This window comes from Vombatus ursinus, unplaced genomic scaffold (assembly GCF_900497805.2).
Source record: "Vombatus ursinus unplaced genomic scaffold, bare-nosed wombat genome assembly UNPS02014839.1, whole genome shotgun sequence".
In the NCBI taxonomy this organism is placed as follows: domain Eukaryota; kingdom Metazoa; phylum Chordata; class Mammalia; order Diprotodontia; family Vombatidae; genus Vombatus; species Vombatus ursinus.
In genome coordinates this window covers 4,916,158-4,932,014 of record NW_020954617.1, presented here as the reverse complement: position 1 = coordinate 4,932,014, position 15,857 = coordinate 4,916,158, and the positions used below count along the sequence as shown (strand labels likewise).

Sequence of the window (15,857 nt, the reverse complement as noted above, 5' to 3'; positions counted from 1 at the left end):
TTTGGAGGCAGGAAACCTGGGTTCAAATTTTGTCCACACTTCCTAGTTGTGTAATTGCAGGCAAGTCATTTAAACCCTCAGAGTGCTGGTTTTCTGATCTCCAAAATGGGGATAACAGTCCTTTCATTACTGCCCTCACAGGGCTGCTGTGAGGAAAGCCTTTTATAAACCTCAAAGCTGCATATAAATAGGAATTCTTCAGTTCTTGATTTCCTGGCTGGGCTCCAGCGTCTGGGGATAGCTTTCCTTGAGGTGGTGTCAATATCTCCTTGGACAGCACCACTCCCAGCTCCCCAGGCTCTCCCAGGATCCTGGCTGTCCCAGTGCCAAAAGCTGCTCTTTCTCCTCTTCTCTGGCCCCAACAGCTGCCGTCATTTTTCTTTCCTCCTTTTTTCTCCTCCCAGACACAGCAAGCCTAAGTCCAGTGAAGGACGAGTTTTCTGTCAAAATAGCATTGCTCCAAAGGCAGCTGCCTGAGAAATATCATTAGAGAGGAGGAGGTGAGGCCATCAGCAGTCTGGAGCTGGGGCTCAGTGCGGAAGGAAACAACAGAGAAGGCTAGGCAGTGCCACACGTCAGCCTGGCCAGTCTGCTGGTGGCCTCTGTGGCCCCTGCTCCTTGGGGCTGTGTCTACCTCCTCAGCTCCAATCTCGCCTGGGGGATGTTGCAAAAGTCTCCTCTTTTTCACTCATCAATCTATTTCTCCGGGCAGGGTAGAGATGAAAGGGAAGAAGGTCAGGGAAGAAAGATATAAAAGAGGCTGAAAAAATAGAGAGACCGGGGAGCACAGCCTCTAAAGGTCATCTCTCTAATGCCTCTCAGTCCTCCAAGAGCATGAATTTCCATAGGCAGAGGAGGCCAGGAAATGAGGAATTGTAAGGGGGTGTGAAAAGAGGATAGGGTCTTTCAGAGAGCTGGCAATGCCCATGGGATGACTACCCCCACAGCTCTGCTTGTTTCCATGGTAACTGGCTACTCACTCCACTCAGGGCTCTGTTAACCTCTAAAGGAAAAACACCCAGTACAGGCAAACCAAGGATCTTTCCTTTTTGGCTCTCTGCCCTGGGGAGTGTGGACCTCAGAAAATGGAATCATGAGGTGGGAGGAAGAAGGGGAGTGCTTACGTTTGAGTGACGATTCTTGGATACAGAGACAATCTGTTCTCTACTTAGCCTAACCAAGGTGTCTCAGAAGAAAGCAGAAGCTCCTTGTCGTTTGGAAACTATTCACCACATTCACTGCTTCAGATTGTTTCTAAGTCTCACTTGTAGGTTCAGGAAAGAGCCTTTCAGTCGCCATACTAAAAGCCAGTGCATAGGCCTGGGGAATTAGATGAAGAAAGAATAGGGTCCTGAAAGGTGTTTGGTGGGGTGGGTGGGGGTAAGGTGGCACTTAGGCTCTTCATCCTTTCAGTCAAACTTGTTAGAAAGGGTGATTATATCTTTCTCCCATTGGAGAAATGGAGGCTTCTCAAGGATGGGGAGAATGGCAAAGCAGCACACTCACCAGTCTCCACGTCTTGGACATAAAAGTGCAGGTCATCAGTGATCTCTGTCACAAATACAGGCTTGTAGCTGGCGGAACGCTCCTTTTCTTCCAGCACTGGGGACACCTCTTCCATGGGCTGCTCCTCATAGTGGGCCCACACCTGTGGGCAGTGAGAGAGAGGGGGAGGGAGCTAAGTTCCATACAGGGGACTTCAGATACGGGACGGGTACTCAGAGGGTACCATGGTGAGAAAGGGGTAGCTAGCCAGATGTCTTCTTTTCCCTAGGCACCTTATCTTGTCTGCCCAAAGCTCCTACTAGCTCTTGGAGAGGTGGAGCTTATCCAACAAAGTTTCTAAGTGGTTGGTGGTACTTCAGTGTACGATATCTTAAAGGCAACACCTTCTGGGTGACCTGGCCAAGTACTTTGAGTTAGGGAACTGCTGGGACTACCTAAGGCAGCTTGGGGAAGTGGAAAAGGATGAGTTTGGAGCCAGAGGACCTTTGGTTTAAATCCTGTTGTTGTTTCAGTCATGTCCTACTCTTTGTGACCCCATTTGGGTCACATTTGGGTTTTTCTTGGCAGAGATGCTGGAGTAGTTTGCCATTCCCTTCTCCAGCTCACTTTACAGATAAGGAAACTGAGGCAAACAGGATGAATTGACTTGCCTAGGGTCACACAGCCAGTAAGTGTCTGAGCCCAAATTTGAACCCAGATCTTCCTTACTCCAGGCCTGGTGCTCTATGCCCTATGCTGCCACCTGGCTCTGCCACTTATCATTGGGATGACTTTGAACAACTCACTTAACCTCTCCGGCCCTCAGTTTTCATGTCTGTAAAGTAAGAAGGTTGAACTAAATGATCTCCTCGGTCCATTCACAGTTCTAAATCTGTGATTAAGTGAAAGACTCCTCCCTGCCAACTAGATTGCAAAGGCAACTAAGGAGAATGGTCCATACACACTGAGACTGTGTGGGGACAGAGAAAGCCCAGGAATGGGGATGGGACTTTTCTGAATTCTACCACTGAGGTGACTAAGTTAGACAAGACGTTTTGAGTCCATCTCTCAAGGGCCTCCTAGGCACCACCTAGGACAATGCCAACCAACGCAGTCCTGGGCAGTGGGGGGCAGGGGTCAAGGAACCCTCTTCTCAATAACCCTTGTCCATTACTTCTAAAACTCAGCTCTAACCTTAGTCAGTGGCTGGACTGCTCCCTTTCTAACATCTCCTCGCCTCCCTCCCTTCTCCTCCCACCAAGCCGTCAGGGATGGGGTGGCTCAGACACTGATTCAATGTGACGGCACGTCAAGTCTAATCCTGCAGCTGGGAGATTATCCGAGTGGTGACGCTTGTCAGACCTGGGAAGGGAGGTGACTTTCTAGTCGAGCAGTGACAAGGGGGTGGGTCCTAGAAGAAGGTCTAAGACCACATGTTGGGATAGACAGGCACCTATCTAAAAGTACCTGGGAGGTCTGGGCCCTGTCTGAAGCCCTCAATGAGGTGTTATGGGGACAGGAACAAGGACGGGGACAGGGACTGCACGTGCCGGGAGATGAGAGGCAGGAATATAGTGGAAATACTTTGACTTGATAAGTAAGGAGTCCTGGCTCTGATACCACAGAACTGTATGACCTTGAGGAAGTAATTTAAATTCTCTGGGTCTGTTTCTTCATCTGGAAAATGAGGGGGTAGGGGAGTGGGGGTAAATTGGGAGATGTCTAATGCCTCTTCTAGCATGAGCATGTTGTGACTGTAAGCCTTTGGGATAGCCAGAACCAGCCTCTTGCTCATTCTTGGAGATGGAAGCAGAGTGCAGGTGAAGAGTGTGATATGCCATCCTGGGTCAGAGAGGGCATCTTGCCTAGGGTTCTGACAGTGGAGCCAGGGCTGTGTTCCATCACATGCTTCACATGAAGAAGGAGGAATTGGGAGGTCCAGGGGATTAGAGCTGTGGGTGTGATTGTGGTAGTGCCAAACCTTCTTCTAAGACATGGAAACTTCCATCCTACCAAACAGAATTTTGCAAAGATTCCTTTCCTCGTTTCCTAAGATAAGAGCATATATGAGCATTGGATTGGGTGTTAGCTCTGCCTGTGATTATGTGGGGAAGGAAATAATAAGATGGGAGAAAAAAGTAGACCATCGGAACATTTAAAAGTACTGCTATTTCTTTCTCTGTCTTGCCATCCAATTAATTACCTCCTCATCTATTAGCTTCCAGTCTATTAACTCCTATACCTATTTCCATTCCCACCACACCACATTATACTCATCATACGACATCCTAATACTCAAGTACCACCACACACTCTTCTGCTCCCATTAGCTCTGGCCGCCAGATTCACAGAGACTCGGTCAATACAAAGGAAACACCCCCTTCCCCAAAATTCGGCTGAGCAGCAAAAGAGACTTGACAGTTTCTCAAACCACAGCTCTGTTCTGCTCTGACTTTTCTTTCACCATCCTCACCAAGGGAAGAGACAAGCAAAAGCAGAAGCCACCTCCCCAACTGGGACTAGAGGCCCTCAGCCTTTGGGAGCTTCTGGCTCCCCTCACTTGTGCCTTCTGCCCTGGTGTGCTAGGGCTGGGGCTGTCTGCTAGTCTCTTGGGGCCTAACATTTTTCTATTGGAGAGCTTCCCCACACTCCTCTCCAGTCGGAATGTGCCCAGTATGCCTGCTTGGAGAGTCATTCCTAACAATACTCCCATGTCCCTGGGGCACCTGGAGAATCTACCAATTTACTAATCTCTCCATCGATTGGGTTACTCATTGACTCAGTCAGATCATATATGCTGGACTGAGTGAGCCAATGCTTCCACGCAACATCCCTGTACGGTCCCTCTCACGGACTCCTTCTTTCTTCCCTTTGCCTCACCTACTCCCCCGCCTACCTTACCCCCTATTAGGTGCCCAATACTCTTTCCTTCCTGTTACCTTTTGTGATCCCAGGGTCCTCCCTGCCTCACCTGCATTCTGCTTCCATCTCCAACTCTCTAACAGCCTGATGGATCAGAAAGGCCTAATGTCCCCGGGCTGATCCCAGGACAGAACCTCAGGCTGGGGGAGAAGCATAGGAGCATCACTAGTAGCTATTCCCTGGTCTCTCTCCTCTCTGATCCGTGGGGGAGAGGAACGCCAGGGCACAAGAAGGATAAATCTAGAATGAACTGATTATGAACTTCTGGTTACAGTACCAGGCTCCATACACAAAGGGAGAAAAGAAGTTATCTTTGTTCATTTAGGCCACACTGGGAGGCTGTGGGCTGACTACTAGAGGCTGTGCTCTTGACATCTAGAACGAGGGGAGTCACAGTCTGGGCAGGAAAGAAGTCGTCCAACACAAGGGTATCTTGGTATCCCAGACAGTGGAGAGAGGGGACCAACCTTGTCTGGATCCCTCTTGTGGTAGCTCAAGGGGATTTTGTAGCATTAAGATGCTGGCCTAGGAAGAGGAGATGGGAAGTGAGAGCGGTAGTCACAATGATGCATGCTAAGGAGATAGTGAAACCAAGGGATGTAAAAGTGGAGTGCCAGGACCGTGTGGACCAAAGGCTAAAGGTGAGAAAGAGGAAATCTAAGGGTAAAGAGTGTGTGTGTGTGTGTGTGTGTGTCTTTTCTTACTGGACACTCGGCAACAGATCAAATGGGTTTCCTCTTTCAACAAGGGAATCTTTTACATTAAAAATGGACCAAAAGTAGGAAGAGGTCACTTGCAGCTGACCCTCTGACCCAGTGCCAACTGAAGTTTTGTTCAGTCTTTTCTCTAATCAGAGGCAGTATGATATAGTGGAGAGAGTGCTAGGCCTGGAGTCAGAAAGATCTGAGTTCCAATCTTGCCTCTGTTGCTTACTACCTGGGCAAGTCGTGGAATTTCTTCAAGCCTCAGTCTTCCTCCCTGTAAAGTAGGGGAGGGGACACTGGCTTTGCTGGCCTCTAAGTTTCCTTCCGGCTGCAGCTCTGGGGTCCTTCTATGATAACAGGCCCACACACTGGGAGGTTTGGAGAACCTCTTGGAAGGCAGCCTGTGCTTCAGCTGGTCCGCTCCCTGGCTCCCCTGGTACCCTCCTGTGGCTGGACAGTCTCTTGCTACTGGAGTCTGGGGTCCTTGAGGCCAACAGCCATAGGCAGACTGGAGGGGGGAGCTGGCTTATGGAACTTCATTAAGGGAAGAAGTTAGGTAGGAAATAGTCTTCAGGATCAACTCCAGGTGTGCCCCCACCCCTTCACTCTGCCCCTGGAGCAGAAGGGGGCTCTGGTGATAGTAATTCACTCCCCCTCCGCTGTGGATTTTGTGCCGTGAGAAGATAGACATTGACAAGACATCTGCTAACGCCACGTCCTCACTGCCATCACGAGCTCCCTCGCTTCATCACTTCAGATCACCAACAAGAAGCATGTCACTTGTAATCCCCAAGGCTGACACTCCTTTTACTGTCACTGAATAGGCCTTTGGAAGGAGACGAGGAAACCCAAGGCCCCCTTTCCAGGGAGCAACAGTGATTCCTGCAGGAGTGTCGGGGTAGTACATGGGGTTTTCCCCTCACCTCCTCAGTGAGGAGGCTTCCACAGCTAAAGTCCTGGGGGCAAGGGTGACAGGAGCAGGGCTCTGCCCAACCTCAAGGCAGCAGGACTTCTGTGCTGCTGGCTCACCCTTAGACAGAAGACCCTAAGGCCCACCCGTATTTTCCAGCTCATTGTCTGCTCATCTATTTGGTGGATTAGTGGGGAAAAAAACAAAAACAAAAACAAAAAAACAGCAGCCACCCAGATTCCCTCTGATATTTTAGCTTGGATGGCCCGGTCTACACTTTTTCATAGCACTGCTCACAGGTTCAAGTTAAGTCCAAGCTGGAAAAACACTTTTCCCTTTTCCTTCCCTTCCTCCCCAAAGCTTCTTTTTGCCCCAGTACACTGCTCTGAATTGGAGAACTTGGCTCTGAAACACTACCTGTTGGTGCGGCTCCTCCAGTTAAGTACAGAATCAGCTTAACTTGTACAGCAAGGACAGGGGGATGGTGTGAAGGGCAAATCAGGTTGGGAAGGAGTAGCTTCCTTTTCCATCCTGCCTCATCCCTCCTCTGCTCTTCCTCCCCAGGGAGCCCCCCTGTCCTCACTTGGCAGGAGGTGGGAAGCCTGGTCTGGGGATCTGCTGGCTCAAGTCTTTCCTTTCTAAACTCTATTTAATACTGCTATTCTCAGGATTCAGGGGAAGGGCTGGCTTGGGGCCAGGGTGGAAGATGCCTTGACGCCCTCAGCAGGGGAGCCAAAATAAATAAAAGGAAATCAATGGCCAACGTAACCCTCTTTTTTTCAGCTAGGGCCATGATGGGTGGGAAGAGACAGGAAACAGGCAGCATAATGGAAAGAGGCGCCTGCTGCTGACCCCACGGCTTCCAGGTCTACCCTGGGCCCTGGGAGGAGAATGAGGTTTGCAGTTAGTCAGCCTCCTACTGAGGGGAGGGCATGGTTCTACCCAATCCTTTCACTGAAGAGTCTATATAGGGACAGGGAGGAATTAGCCCAGCAGGGGGTAGCTACTAAATGGAAAATCCAGTTGTCAGGTTCTCCAAATAGATGCATGTACACGTGCCTGGGTGTGAGTGTGTGCAGACAAGCACATGCATTACCCCTCCAGCCCCCAGTCTTGTGCTTTTCTCCTAACATCTCCCCCAAAGTCCCTGAGAGGAGAGGAGAGGCCCAGTTACTGAGTTCTTAGCAGTTGCCTTTCCTTGGCTCTGATGTACTAATATCCCCAATGTCCACCTCTTTCGGTTGGTATCCTGGCCACAGACATCCCTTCTTCATTCACAGTACCTTGGTAGCTTTGTTTGACTCTTATCTTAATGTATATGCTGCCAAAGCAAGCCCGTTTGCACCTTAAATGGGTCCTGGGTCTTGGTTCTAAATACTCAACAAATTTTCCTGCCCTAAGGCCAACAATCATGCCCTGAAGTCACACCAATGGCCCTGGTATAGGCAAGGCCAGCTAAGCCAAACTAGGGCCTACATGGAGATCTACATGCAGCAGGTTTAGTACATGCAGCAGGTTTAGCAGCTTCCACTAGCACCTACAGGGCCCTTGAAGAGGCTTTGCTACCTGCTCAGGCTAGGGGGTAGCGGTAGAAGAGCCCAAGAGGAGGGCAACCCCTAGCACAGACAGAGAGGTCCTGTTCGTTAATTGGGCTGAAATAGAAACGTGCAGTCTGTGTAAGTAATTAATCATTGATAATGACTTCCTGGCTTTATCAAAGGGCAACAGCAAATGATGACTTGGGCTCATTCAGCCAAATCTACTCTACAGTAAATAATGACACCCAATTCTAACACCGGACAAAGAATGTGCTCCCTTCATCAACCCACTGGCTTTTTCTCTCTGCCCTTAACTCTGGGGGGCCTGGCCTCTCTTGCTCTTGGCTCAAGAGGGCCAGAGAACTGTTCCCATCTACAATGGGCAGCTACGAGGTGGCAGGGTGGGAGTGACAGAAGGAGAGACTGTTTCTGAATTTGGGTCTTGAAAATGGGTGTTTGCTATTCATACTAGTGATTGTGACTACTCAGAGAGGACTTAAACCTCTGCTGACATGGTGCTCACCTACATACATCAACCAATTCTGATCTCCCTCTAAGAAGCTTTAAAAATGCAGTGGAAAGGACAAGGTTTTGTAGAGGGCAGAAAATGCTGCCCTTGATGTTTGGAGAAGCTGGAGGTGGGTGCCAGGAAAAGACCATGTTTGGGAAACTGGGCTTTGGAGAAAAAGGCAAGACTTCTTCCAGGGAGGGGGGGGAGAGGGAGAGAGAGAGAGAAAGAGAAAGAGAGAGAGAGAGAGAGAGAGAGAGACAGATTGTGTTTGTGTGTGTGTGTGTGTGTGTGTGTATGGCTGGCTTCTACCACCAAAGTGACTGAGGGGGAAGCTTGTTCCATCTTCTTGGGTGATTTCTGAACTGCCATGTATTATTGCTAACCTCAAATTTCAAAAGAGCTGGGTATATGGTTTATTCTGGGTGGGTGGGTGGATGAATTGGGAGGGAAGGCAGGGATGAGGAGGAAGAAGAGGGAAATTTTAGGGGGAGAAACCAATTCTATCCGGGGGAGAAAAGGTAAAGGGTAGAAAGACCTAAGAGACGGAGCAAGGAGTCTTCTGTTATGGGCAGGAAAAGTGACAAAAGAGCAAAGGAACCCCTGCCTTTAGTTAGGTAAGCAGGCCCAGCTCTGGGAATTGGAGACGTAGAACCAGATGATTACCCCCATAGGGAAGGAAACATTCCTGGAACAAATTTATGGCTCAGCATGGCTGTCCTACAAAATCCTCCTCAAGCACAGAGAAACCCTGACAAATTGGTGGCCGATTGATTTATCCCCATTATCAGTGCTGGGCTGTAAGTCAACCACTGCCAGGCTTTTGGAGAGGGTGGGTGAGGGCAGTGAAGGCTGGCTCCCACCACCAAAGCAGTTTGTTCCTTATCAATGATTTGTTTCCCCAAAATACTTCCTGACCCATCCCCCATCTCCTCAATGCAGTGTCTGCAGAGGCTGATGTACTGTAAATCTGCCATCCTAACAGGTTTATGTCTCTCTGGGGGTAGCTTCCAAAATGGGCTTCCCAGCTGGGTAACGTAAAGCAGATTCAAATTAGTGCCTCTGGCCATCCAAGGAATCCTAGAGACGTCAGGGGCCAGGCAAAAGTGCAGTGCTCCCATCTTTTTCTCCCCCTTGGGGGCTCATCTCCAATTGTTTTCATATAATCTACCTTATTCCAGTCTCTCATTCCAAATGCCTTATTGTTACTAGCACTAAATGAATATTCTTGAGTTATATACCATGAATGAGAGTGGTACCTGGGAGAGAATGATTCAGTGTCAAGGGTAAGGGGTTAAGAGGATACAAAGAATTTCCATCTCCAAGTAGATGGTTCCCTTTGTGACAACCCTATCTCAGCAAAGGGCTTTTTGACTTACTTCAAAGATCTGTAATTCTGTAGCTGTGCGTACTTGCTGCAATTGATGCCAATCAGAAATCCTTTATAATTTAGTAGGTGATCGAAAGTTGTTGTTGGGGGGAAAAAATCTTCATCATATAGCCAAGCTGGTGATGAGTCTGGCCCTTGGAAAACAGACTTATGGCCATCCACTGATGCCATTCCAGCTGGGTAAGACCTGCCTAAGCTTAGCTCCATTGGCATGGCCTTTGAAAAGCCAGGGGCCCCTCCATGGCATGCAGAGGCATCAGAGTAGCCTTTAGTAGAAACGTCTTAACCCGAACACTCTAAACCGCCCCCCCCCCCCCCCCCGCCATGACTACTTACCTTCTCTTTCTTTTGTTTGGCAGCTTCTTCGGCAGACAGCAAGGACTTGTAGTAGGAGCTACGCTCGGCAGTGAAATGAACCTTGGAAAGCGCATGCTCCACCAGCGAGACTGACAGGTTGGCACCATCGATGTGCAGCCAGCCGATGAAGTTCCCAGCCTTATCCATGCTCTCTACCTCCACTTCTACCTGGGGACACAAAAATACGGGACTGAGTCAGCAGAGGTATGGATTTGGGGCACTGGGGTTGATGCATGGTAAAACACAGGAAACTACTGACTGTGTGCAGGAGACACTGTGATACTTCTTGGATTCTTGCATTTCATAAACTGAAATCTGGTTGAATCTTCTCTATGAAACAGGAGCGGGTAAGGATATCTCAGTCATGGGAATATCAGTGTCTATAGCTATTCCCCAATCTTTCTGCCCTTCTACAATTCTTAGAACTCTTCCTTTTAATCCTAGGACCTATGCTGTCATAGTCCAAAATCGTGCCACCAATGAGCCCCTTTCTCTTGCCTTTAGGCTTCAGACCACCTGTGTCCGCTTAACAGGAAGCCTGCTGGATATTTTCCTTGTCTCTTTGTGGCCTGGGGATCCCCAGCTGGAATGTCAGCTACCCAGGATATCCACTATACCAACCAGGACCTTTCCATCAATCTGCCACAAACTTGGGGCTTGAGGGGGTAAATCTAATCATTAAAGCAGGCTTGGTCCAATGTTGGGCTCCTGAAGCAGGGAAAGCAGAGGGGGTGCTGGTTCCAGGTTTCTGGACACAGTAGAGATTTTGTCTTAGGATGGCCAATACTAATGTGCTTTGAGATGGCAGAGAGGAGGGCTGAGGAACATGGTTGGTGTTGGTTACTACCCTTCTTCAGCTCCCACCTCCAGCTCTGCAGCAGAAAGACAAGTGGGCCCTTAGGGAACCAGACTGTCCCTGAAGATTGGGGAAGCAGTGCTTTGCCTAGAGGAGCTGAATGAATGAATTTTTAATGAAAATAATTAAAGTGGTTACCATGAATGCCAGGTAGGGATAGGGAGAAGAAGACAGACATGGCTGAGTGGGACTAGATGATCTTTAGGGTCCTTACAAATAAAGATCTTATAATTTTATGCATTGTAACCATTTTCCTAGATCATGGGCCCAGACAAGGCCTTTATGCTTGTTTGGCTAAAGGTCAGGCCTGAATAACTCCTTTGGGCATCCTATGAACTCACTGGCTTCTTTCTCCTACTCTAGAAATAGCTTCATCCACTTGGAACCCAAAGAGATACAATGAGGAGTAACACTAAACAGCACTGTCCTAGCTCCAATGTCCTATCCAGGGAAAAGGCCTCAGGTATACGCCCCTTCCCCCCAGTGACTATTCCCCATCTTTCCAGGGCTATTACTCTCTCATTCAAGTTCCTAGCTTGGCTTGAGTTTCTCTTCTGACTCTCCTCTCACCTCCCTTCTCACTCCACTAAAGGGGGCCATAAAAGCCTTTGCTGCCAAGTGTAAAAACTTGCACTAATTTAAATGGCTTCAAGCTCGATTAAACAATAAAATGAATGTCTAAATACCTGAGAATTCACTGGTGCCTGGGACAGAGCCAGCAGTGGCAGCAGCCTGGGTCATGGGGCAACCCAGCCTCCACTGGGATTTTGGGAAGCTCTTTGAGAGAGGAAGGGTAGCATAGGTAGATGATTACTCTCTGCCTGAGAGGGAAGAGTCCTATCTTTGATGACTACTAAGGGTCAAGGGGAGACAGTAGTAGATGAAACAGGCACCAGCTTTAATGTGCGCTCCACTGACCAGACAGCAGCTGAACTCTCACCCCTACATTCTATACATACTGATGGTTAACCCTTTAAATATTAGTATTATTTGAATAATGCCCCAAAACAGGAATATAGTACAAGTCCATATAACTGGGAGTGAGGGGACCCTTCCCTCCTGGCTCCTCTATTAGATTATAAGCTCCTTGAGGGCAGGGACTGTCTTTTGCCTTTGTTTGTATTATCAGGGCTTAGGACAGTGCCTGGTATATAGCAGATGCTTAATAAATGCTTATTGACTGACTAGACCCTAAGGCTTTTTTACTCTTGATTCTTTACTTTGAGAAATATTAGCTTTCTTTGGTTCAGTATTAACCTCTTCCTCTTCAGATACATTGTCTACTCCCCTTGCAACAGGTGGCTGATCAGGATTATTATCCTCAATTGGACTGTGCTGGTCACTTTACAAGCCTAGCTCCCTACTTCCTGTGTCCCAAATGGGGCTCTGTACTGAGAAGTGGGTCCTGGCAGGACTCACTGAATGGAAAGCCAGTCACTACCTACATTCCCACTATGCCAGGACCACCTGGCTCTAACAAAGCCTCATGGAATAAGAGAAAAGAAGAACTATGGCTACTAGATATGCATTTCCTCTCTTTTCTACTGGCAATTATCTCACAAGAGGAATTCATATCGGAGGTGGTAAAGGGGGCAGGGGGAACAGAAGAATTGCTGCTCAGAAAGCAGCCGAACCAATAAAAATAGGTGCTCAGATCACAAGCTGCTGTGGCAACTGAAGTTTATAGGGAGAAGTCCCTAATGTTTCCTGCTACCACCTTACTGCCCAGGAAGTGCCAGTCAATGATGGGGTGGACAACTATAGGACACTGCCCTGGTATAAAAGTATTAGCCCCTAAATGGTGGTATAGAGTTCAGCCGAGGATCAGAGATAGGGAAGTCACACTCATGAGCCTCTTTATGGTGCCTTCCTTAATGCCAGAAAGCATGTTTTAACCTTTCCATCTAACATTCAGTTCAAGATTGAAGAGATTTTCCATTTGAATGGCTTTGATTTCAAGATGATGGTGAGGAAGAATGAGATGGAAGAAATAGGGAAAATGGAGATTATCTTTTCATTGCTAGGCTTTGCCAACCATGTGGATAACACTTCCCTCCCTTCCTCTTCTCCACATGGAATTCTGATGAAGTGACAGGAAGAAGAGGGGCTCTCTGACTCCTTCCTGGGCCCTTCCCAAGAAAACTGTGGACCACTGCTCCATCTCTGGCACCAGTAGGTATATGGCAGGGAACAGCAGTATTGGCAGCTCTGAGGGATGTGGGGAGGACTGTGCTAAGATTGATAGGCATCCTCGGTGACTATCGGCATTACTGCTCTAGACCAGGGGTTCTCAACCATTTTTTGTATCATGGACCCCTTTTCGCAGTTTGGTGAAGCCTATGGATTCTTTTCCAGAATAATCTTTTTAAATAAAAATACAACATATAGGATTACAAATGTAACCAAAGGTTAGTGAAAACAAAGATCCACTTTTTCCTCTCCAAGTTCATGGACCCCCTGAAATCTACTGTTCTATTCTGAGTCTCAGTGATCAGCACTTTTTCCTAAACCTTTGGCTAAGAACCCCTGATCTAGACTGTTAAAGACTGGTGCTGAAAGACAAAGCTGTACAGGGAAAAAGCTGGACATAATCCCATTGCATCTAATGAAAAACCCACCAGACAGTTTCTGTCCACTGTGACCAACTTCAAATTTACATCATTCTCTTTTGAGGCAAGACCCAGAGTGTCTGTCTCTCAGAACCAGCAAGCCTCATGAAAGGACCAATGGCCTTCGGGAGCAGCCCAGTTCTTTCTTAATAGGTAGGGCTGACTATGGCACTAAACCAGCGTTTTCCTGCCTGTAATCAATATGCTAACTTGTGCCTGACAAGTCCCTGGGCCCAGCCAGCCACTCAAGGAAAAACCTCTGGCATTGGGTTATGGAGCAGGCTGCAGGAAGATATAAAGCTGTCACCCATGGGCTACTCCTATTTCCCTTTTTTATTGCCACTTCTACTGCTGCGGTTTTCTCAAACCACAGACCCCAAGGGAAGCCAGAGCTGAGCTCAGTGGAAGAATTAGGTGCTACTGGTGGTCCTGCTTCCCTGGGCTTCTTCTGGTCATTGGCCATGTGGGACAATTCCTCGCCCCTCGGCTTTGAAGTTGCCTTTTTGGGACAGAATTCAGCCTGCATGGATGTGGTGTGATACCTGATTCATGGTCCTGAGGCTCTTATCACACCACTTTCCAGTCATCACTGTCTACAAAGGGCTTACTTAATAAAGAAAGTTCAGGGATAGCTAGGTGGTGCAGTGTATAGAGCACTGGCCCTGGAGTCAGGAGGACCTGAGTTCAAATGCGACCTCAGACACTTGACACTTAACTGTGTGACCCTGGGCAAGTCACTTGACCCCACAAGTTCAGCAAGCAAGGTGTTCTACAACATACCCCAACTTTTTTTTCCTAGTCTTATTTCTTATCACTTTCTAACATATAACCTTTGTTCTACCAGCCAGACTCTCTTGACTTTCCCTGAATATATTTTTCACTTTTTCCCACTTCCACACCTTTGCTAAAGCTGTCTCTTCCCCCTAGAATGCCTTTGCCCTGTATCTCAGTCTGCTGAAATGCTACCCAATCTTTAAACCCCTGCTCAAATGTTATTTACTTCATAAAGCTTTCCTAGATATCCTAAAGGGAAAGATTTCTCCCTTTTCTGAATCTTTAAAGCACTTCATCTCTCTCTTATGGCACATATCACCATTCTGCCTTGTACTGTTATCTGTGTGCTTGGCTTATTGTTCCTTATAGATTATAAGCTCTCTGCAGGAGGGGACTAAATCATAGCCATCTTTACAGCCTCAGTAGCACCCAGCCCAGTATTTTGCACAGAGTAGTTGACATTTAAATAGCGATTTAAGATTTGCAAGGCACTTTATACATCTTATTTTATATGATCTTCACATATTTTATATGATCTCACCCTGCTAAGATACGTGCAATTATCACTGACATTTTACAGATAAGAAAACTAATGTTAAAAGAGGTTAACCAATTTGTCCTGGGTCACACATCTAGTAAGTGGTTGAAGTAGGATTCAAAAATGTTGTTTAATGGAATTAAGGACTCACTTCGGTCTTTCAGGGAAAGCTGTGGAAAAAGCCGGGGCCTATTACGTGAATAGGACAAGCTCCAGGATATCAAAGAACATTCTTCTTACTAGCATATATGGCCCCTTGACTGTTATTAGCTCAGAGAGGATCAGGAGGAGTAGGGTGAATGAACTATGGAGATGGTGGTCTCCTTTAGAAACCATATACAATGGCATGTGACAGGGCTGTTTCTCTTTCTGGTGTCACATAAAGGTATGTGTGATTCCCATAGGTAGCCAGATGGCCTGAGAATGAGCAACACATGCATGAGAGGGAGAGAGAGGGAGGGGGCAGGGGGAGAGGCAGGGGAGAGTGTGGGAGAGATAGACAATGGACAGAGGCAGAGAGACTGGGGGAGGGAGAGAAGGGGGGGCAGGGGGAGGGAGGGGACAGAGAGGGGGAGTGAGAGGGGAAGGGGGAGAGAGATTGAGAGAGAGAGAGAGAGAGAGAGAGAGAGAGAGAGAGAGAGAGAATGAGAATGAATGTGGGCTAATATGACCAGGAGGTTGCAAGCAGCTTCAACATAGGACAGATGGTGGCTCTACCCCATCACCTCCTTCCCTTGCCTCATCTCCCTGGGGGAACATAGCTTTCCATTCGTACAGAGGCTGGGATGAGCAGATATACACATTGTACACTGTTCTAGGATAAGGATGTGAGTCTTCTGAGTTACTCTGATGGGAAGGCAAACAGAAGGCTTTATGCCAAGGGAAATAGCAAGTGAGTCTCTGGTTAGACTAGAAGTTAGACTAAAGGAAAGCTCAATTCGATGTAGCTAAAGACATAGCACTTCCAGGCTTACTTACTGTGCTTCCTCCCTTTGCCTCTCATCTGACTGGGCACAGGCAGACCTTACAAACATCTGCTGGGTGCCTGGACTTGGATCTCATCATAGGTTTTTGTATTCGTCTCCACTCTTAGTAAAATGGTTCGTGGTAAGCAGTCAATATCTATTTAAGGCTGCAGCCTATTGGCTAATCAGACTGGTCTCCTACTCCTTGTTGTCTCTGGAATCCAGTTTCCTGCATGACAGTACCCAAACCAGCTATCTCCACTCAGTCACATTCCCTGTTGGGGCAGGGAAGAGCCTGAAT

At 47.9% G+C, this 15,857-nt stretch overlaps 1 protein-coding gene across 1 annotated transcript in view; it reads right to left on the bottom strand.

Moving 5' to 3' along the window:
- SND1 (staphylococcal nuclease and tudor domain containing 1) overlaps positions 1–15,857 on the bottom strand; it is a 439,872-nt gene that overhangs the window by 11,889 nt on the left and 412,126 nt on the right. Inside the window, exons 16-17 of the mRNA XM_027840174.1 lie at positions 9,794–9,982; positions 1,507–1,648 (exon numbers count right to left, since the gene is read on the bottom strand). Of these exons, the coding sequence (XP_027695975.1) occupies positions 1,507–1,648; positions 9,794–9,982 (331 nt within the window). The remainder of the gene's footprint in view (positions 1–1,506; positions 1,649–9,793; positions 9,983–15,857) is intronic.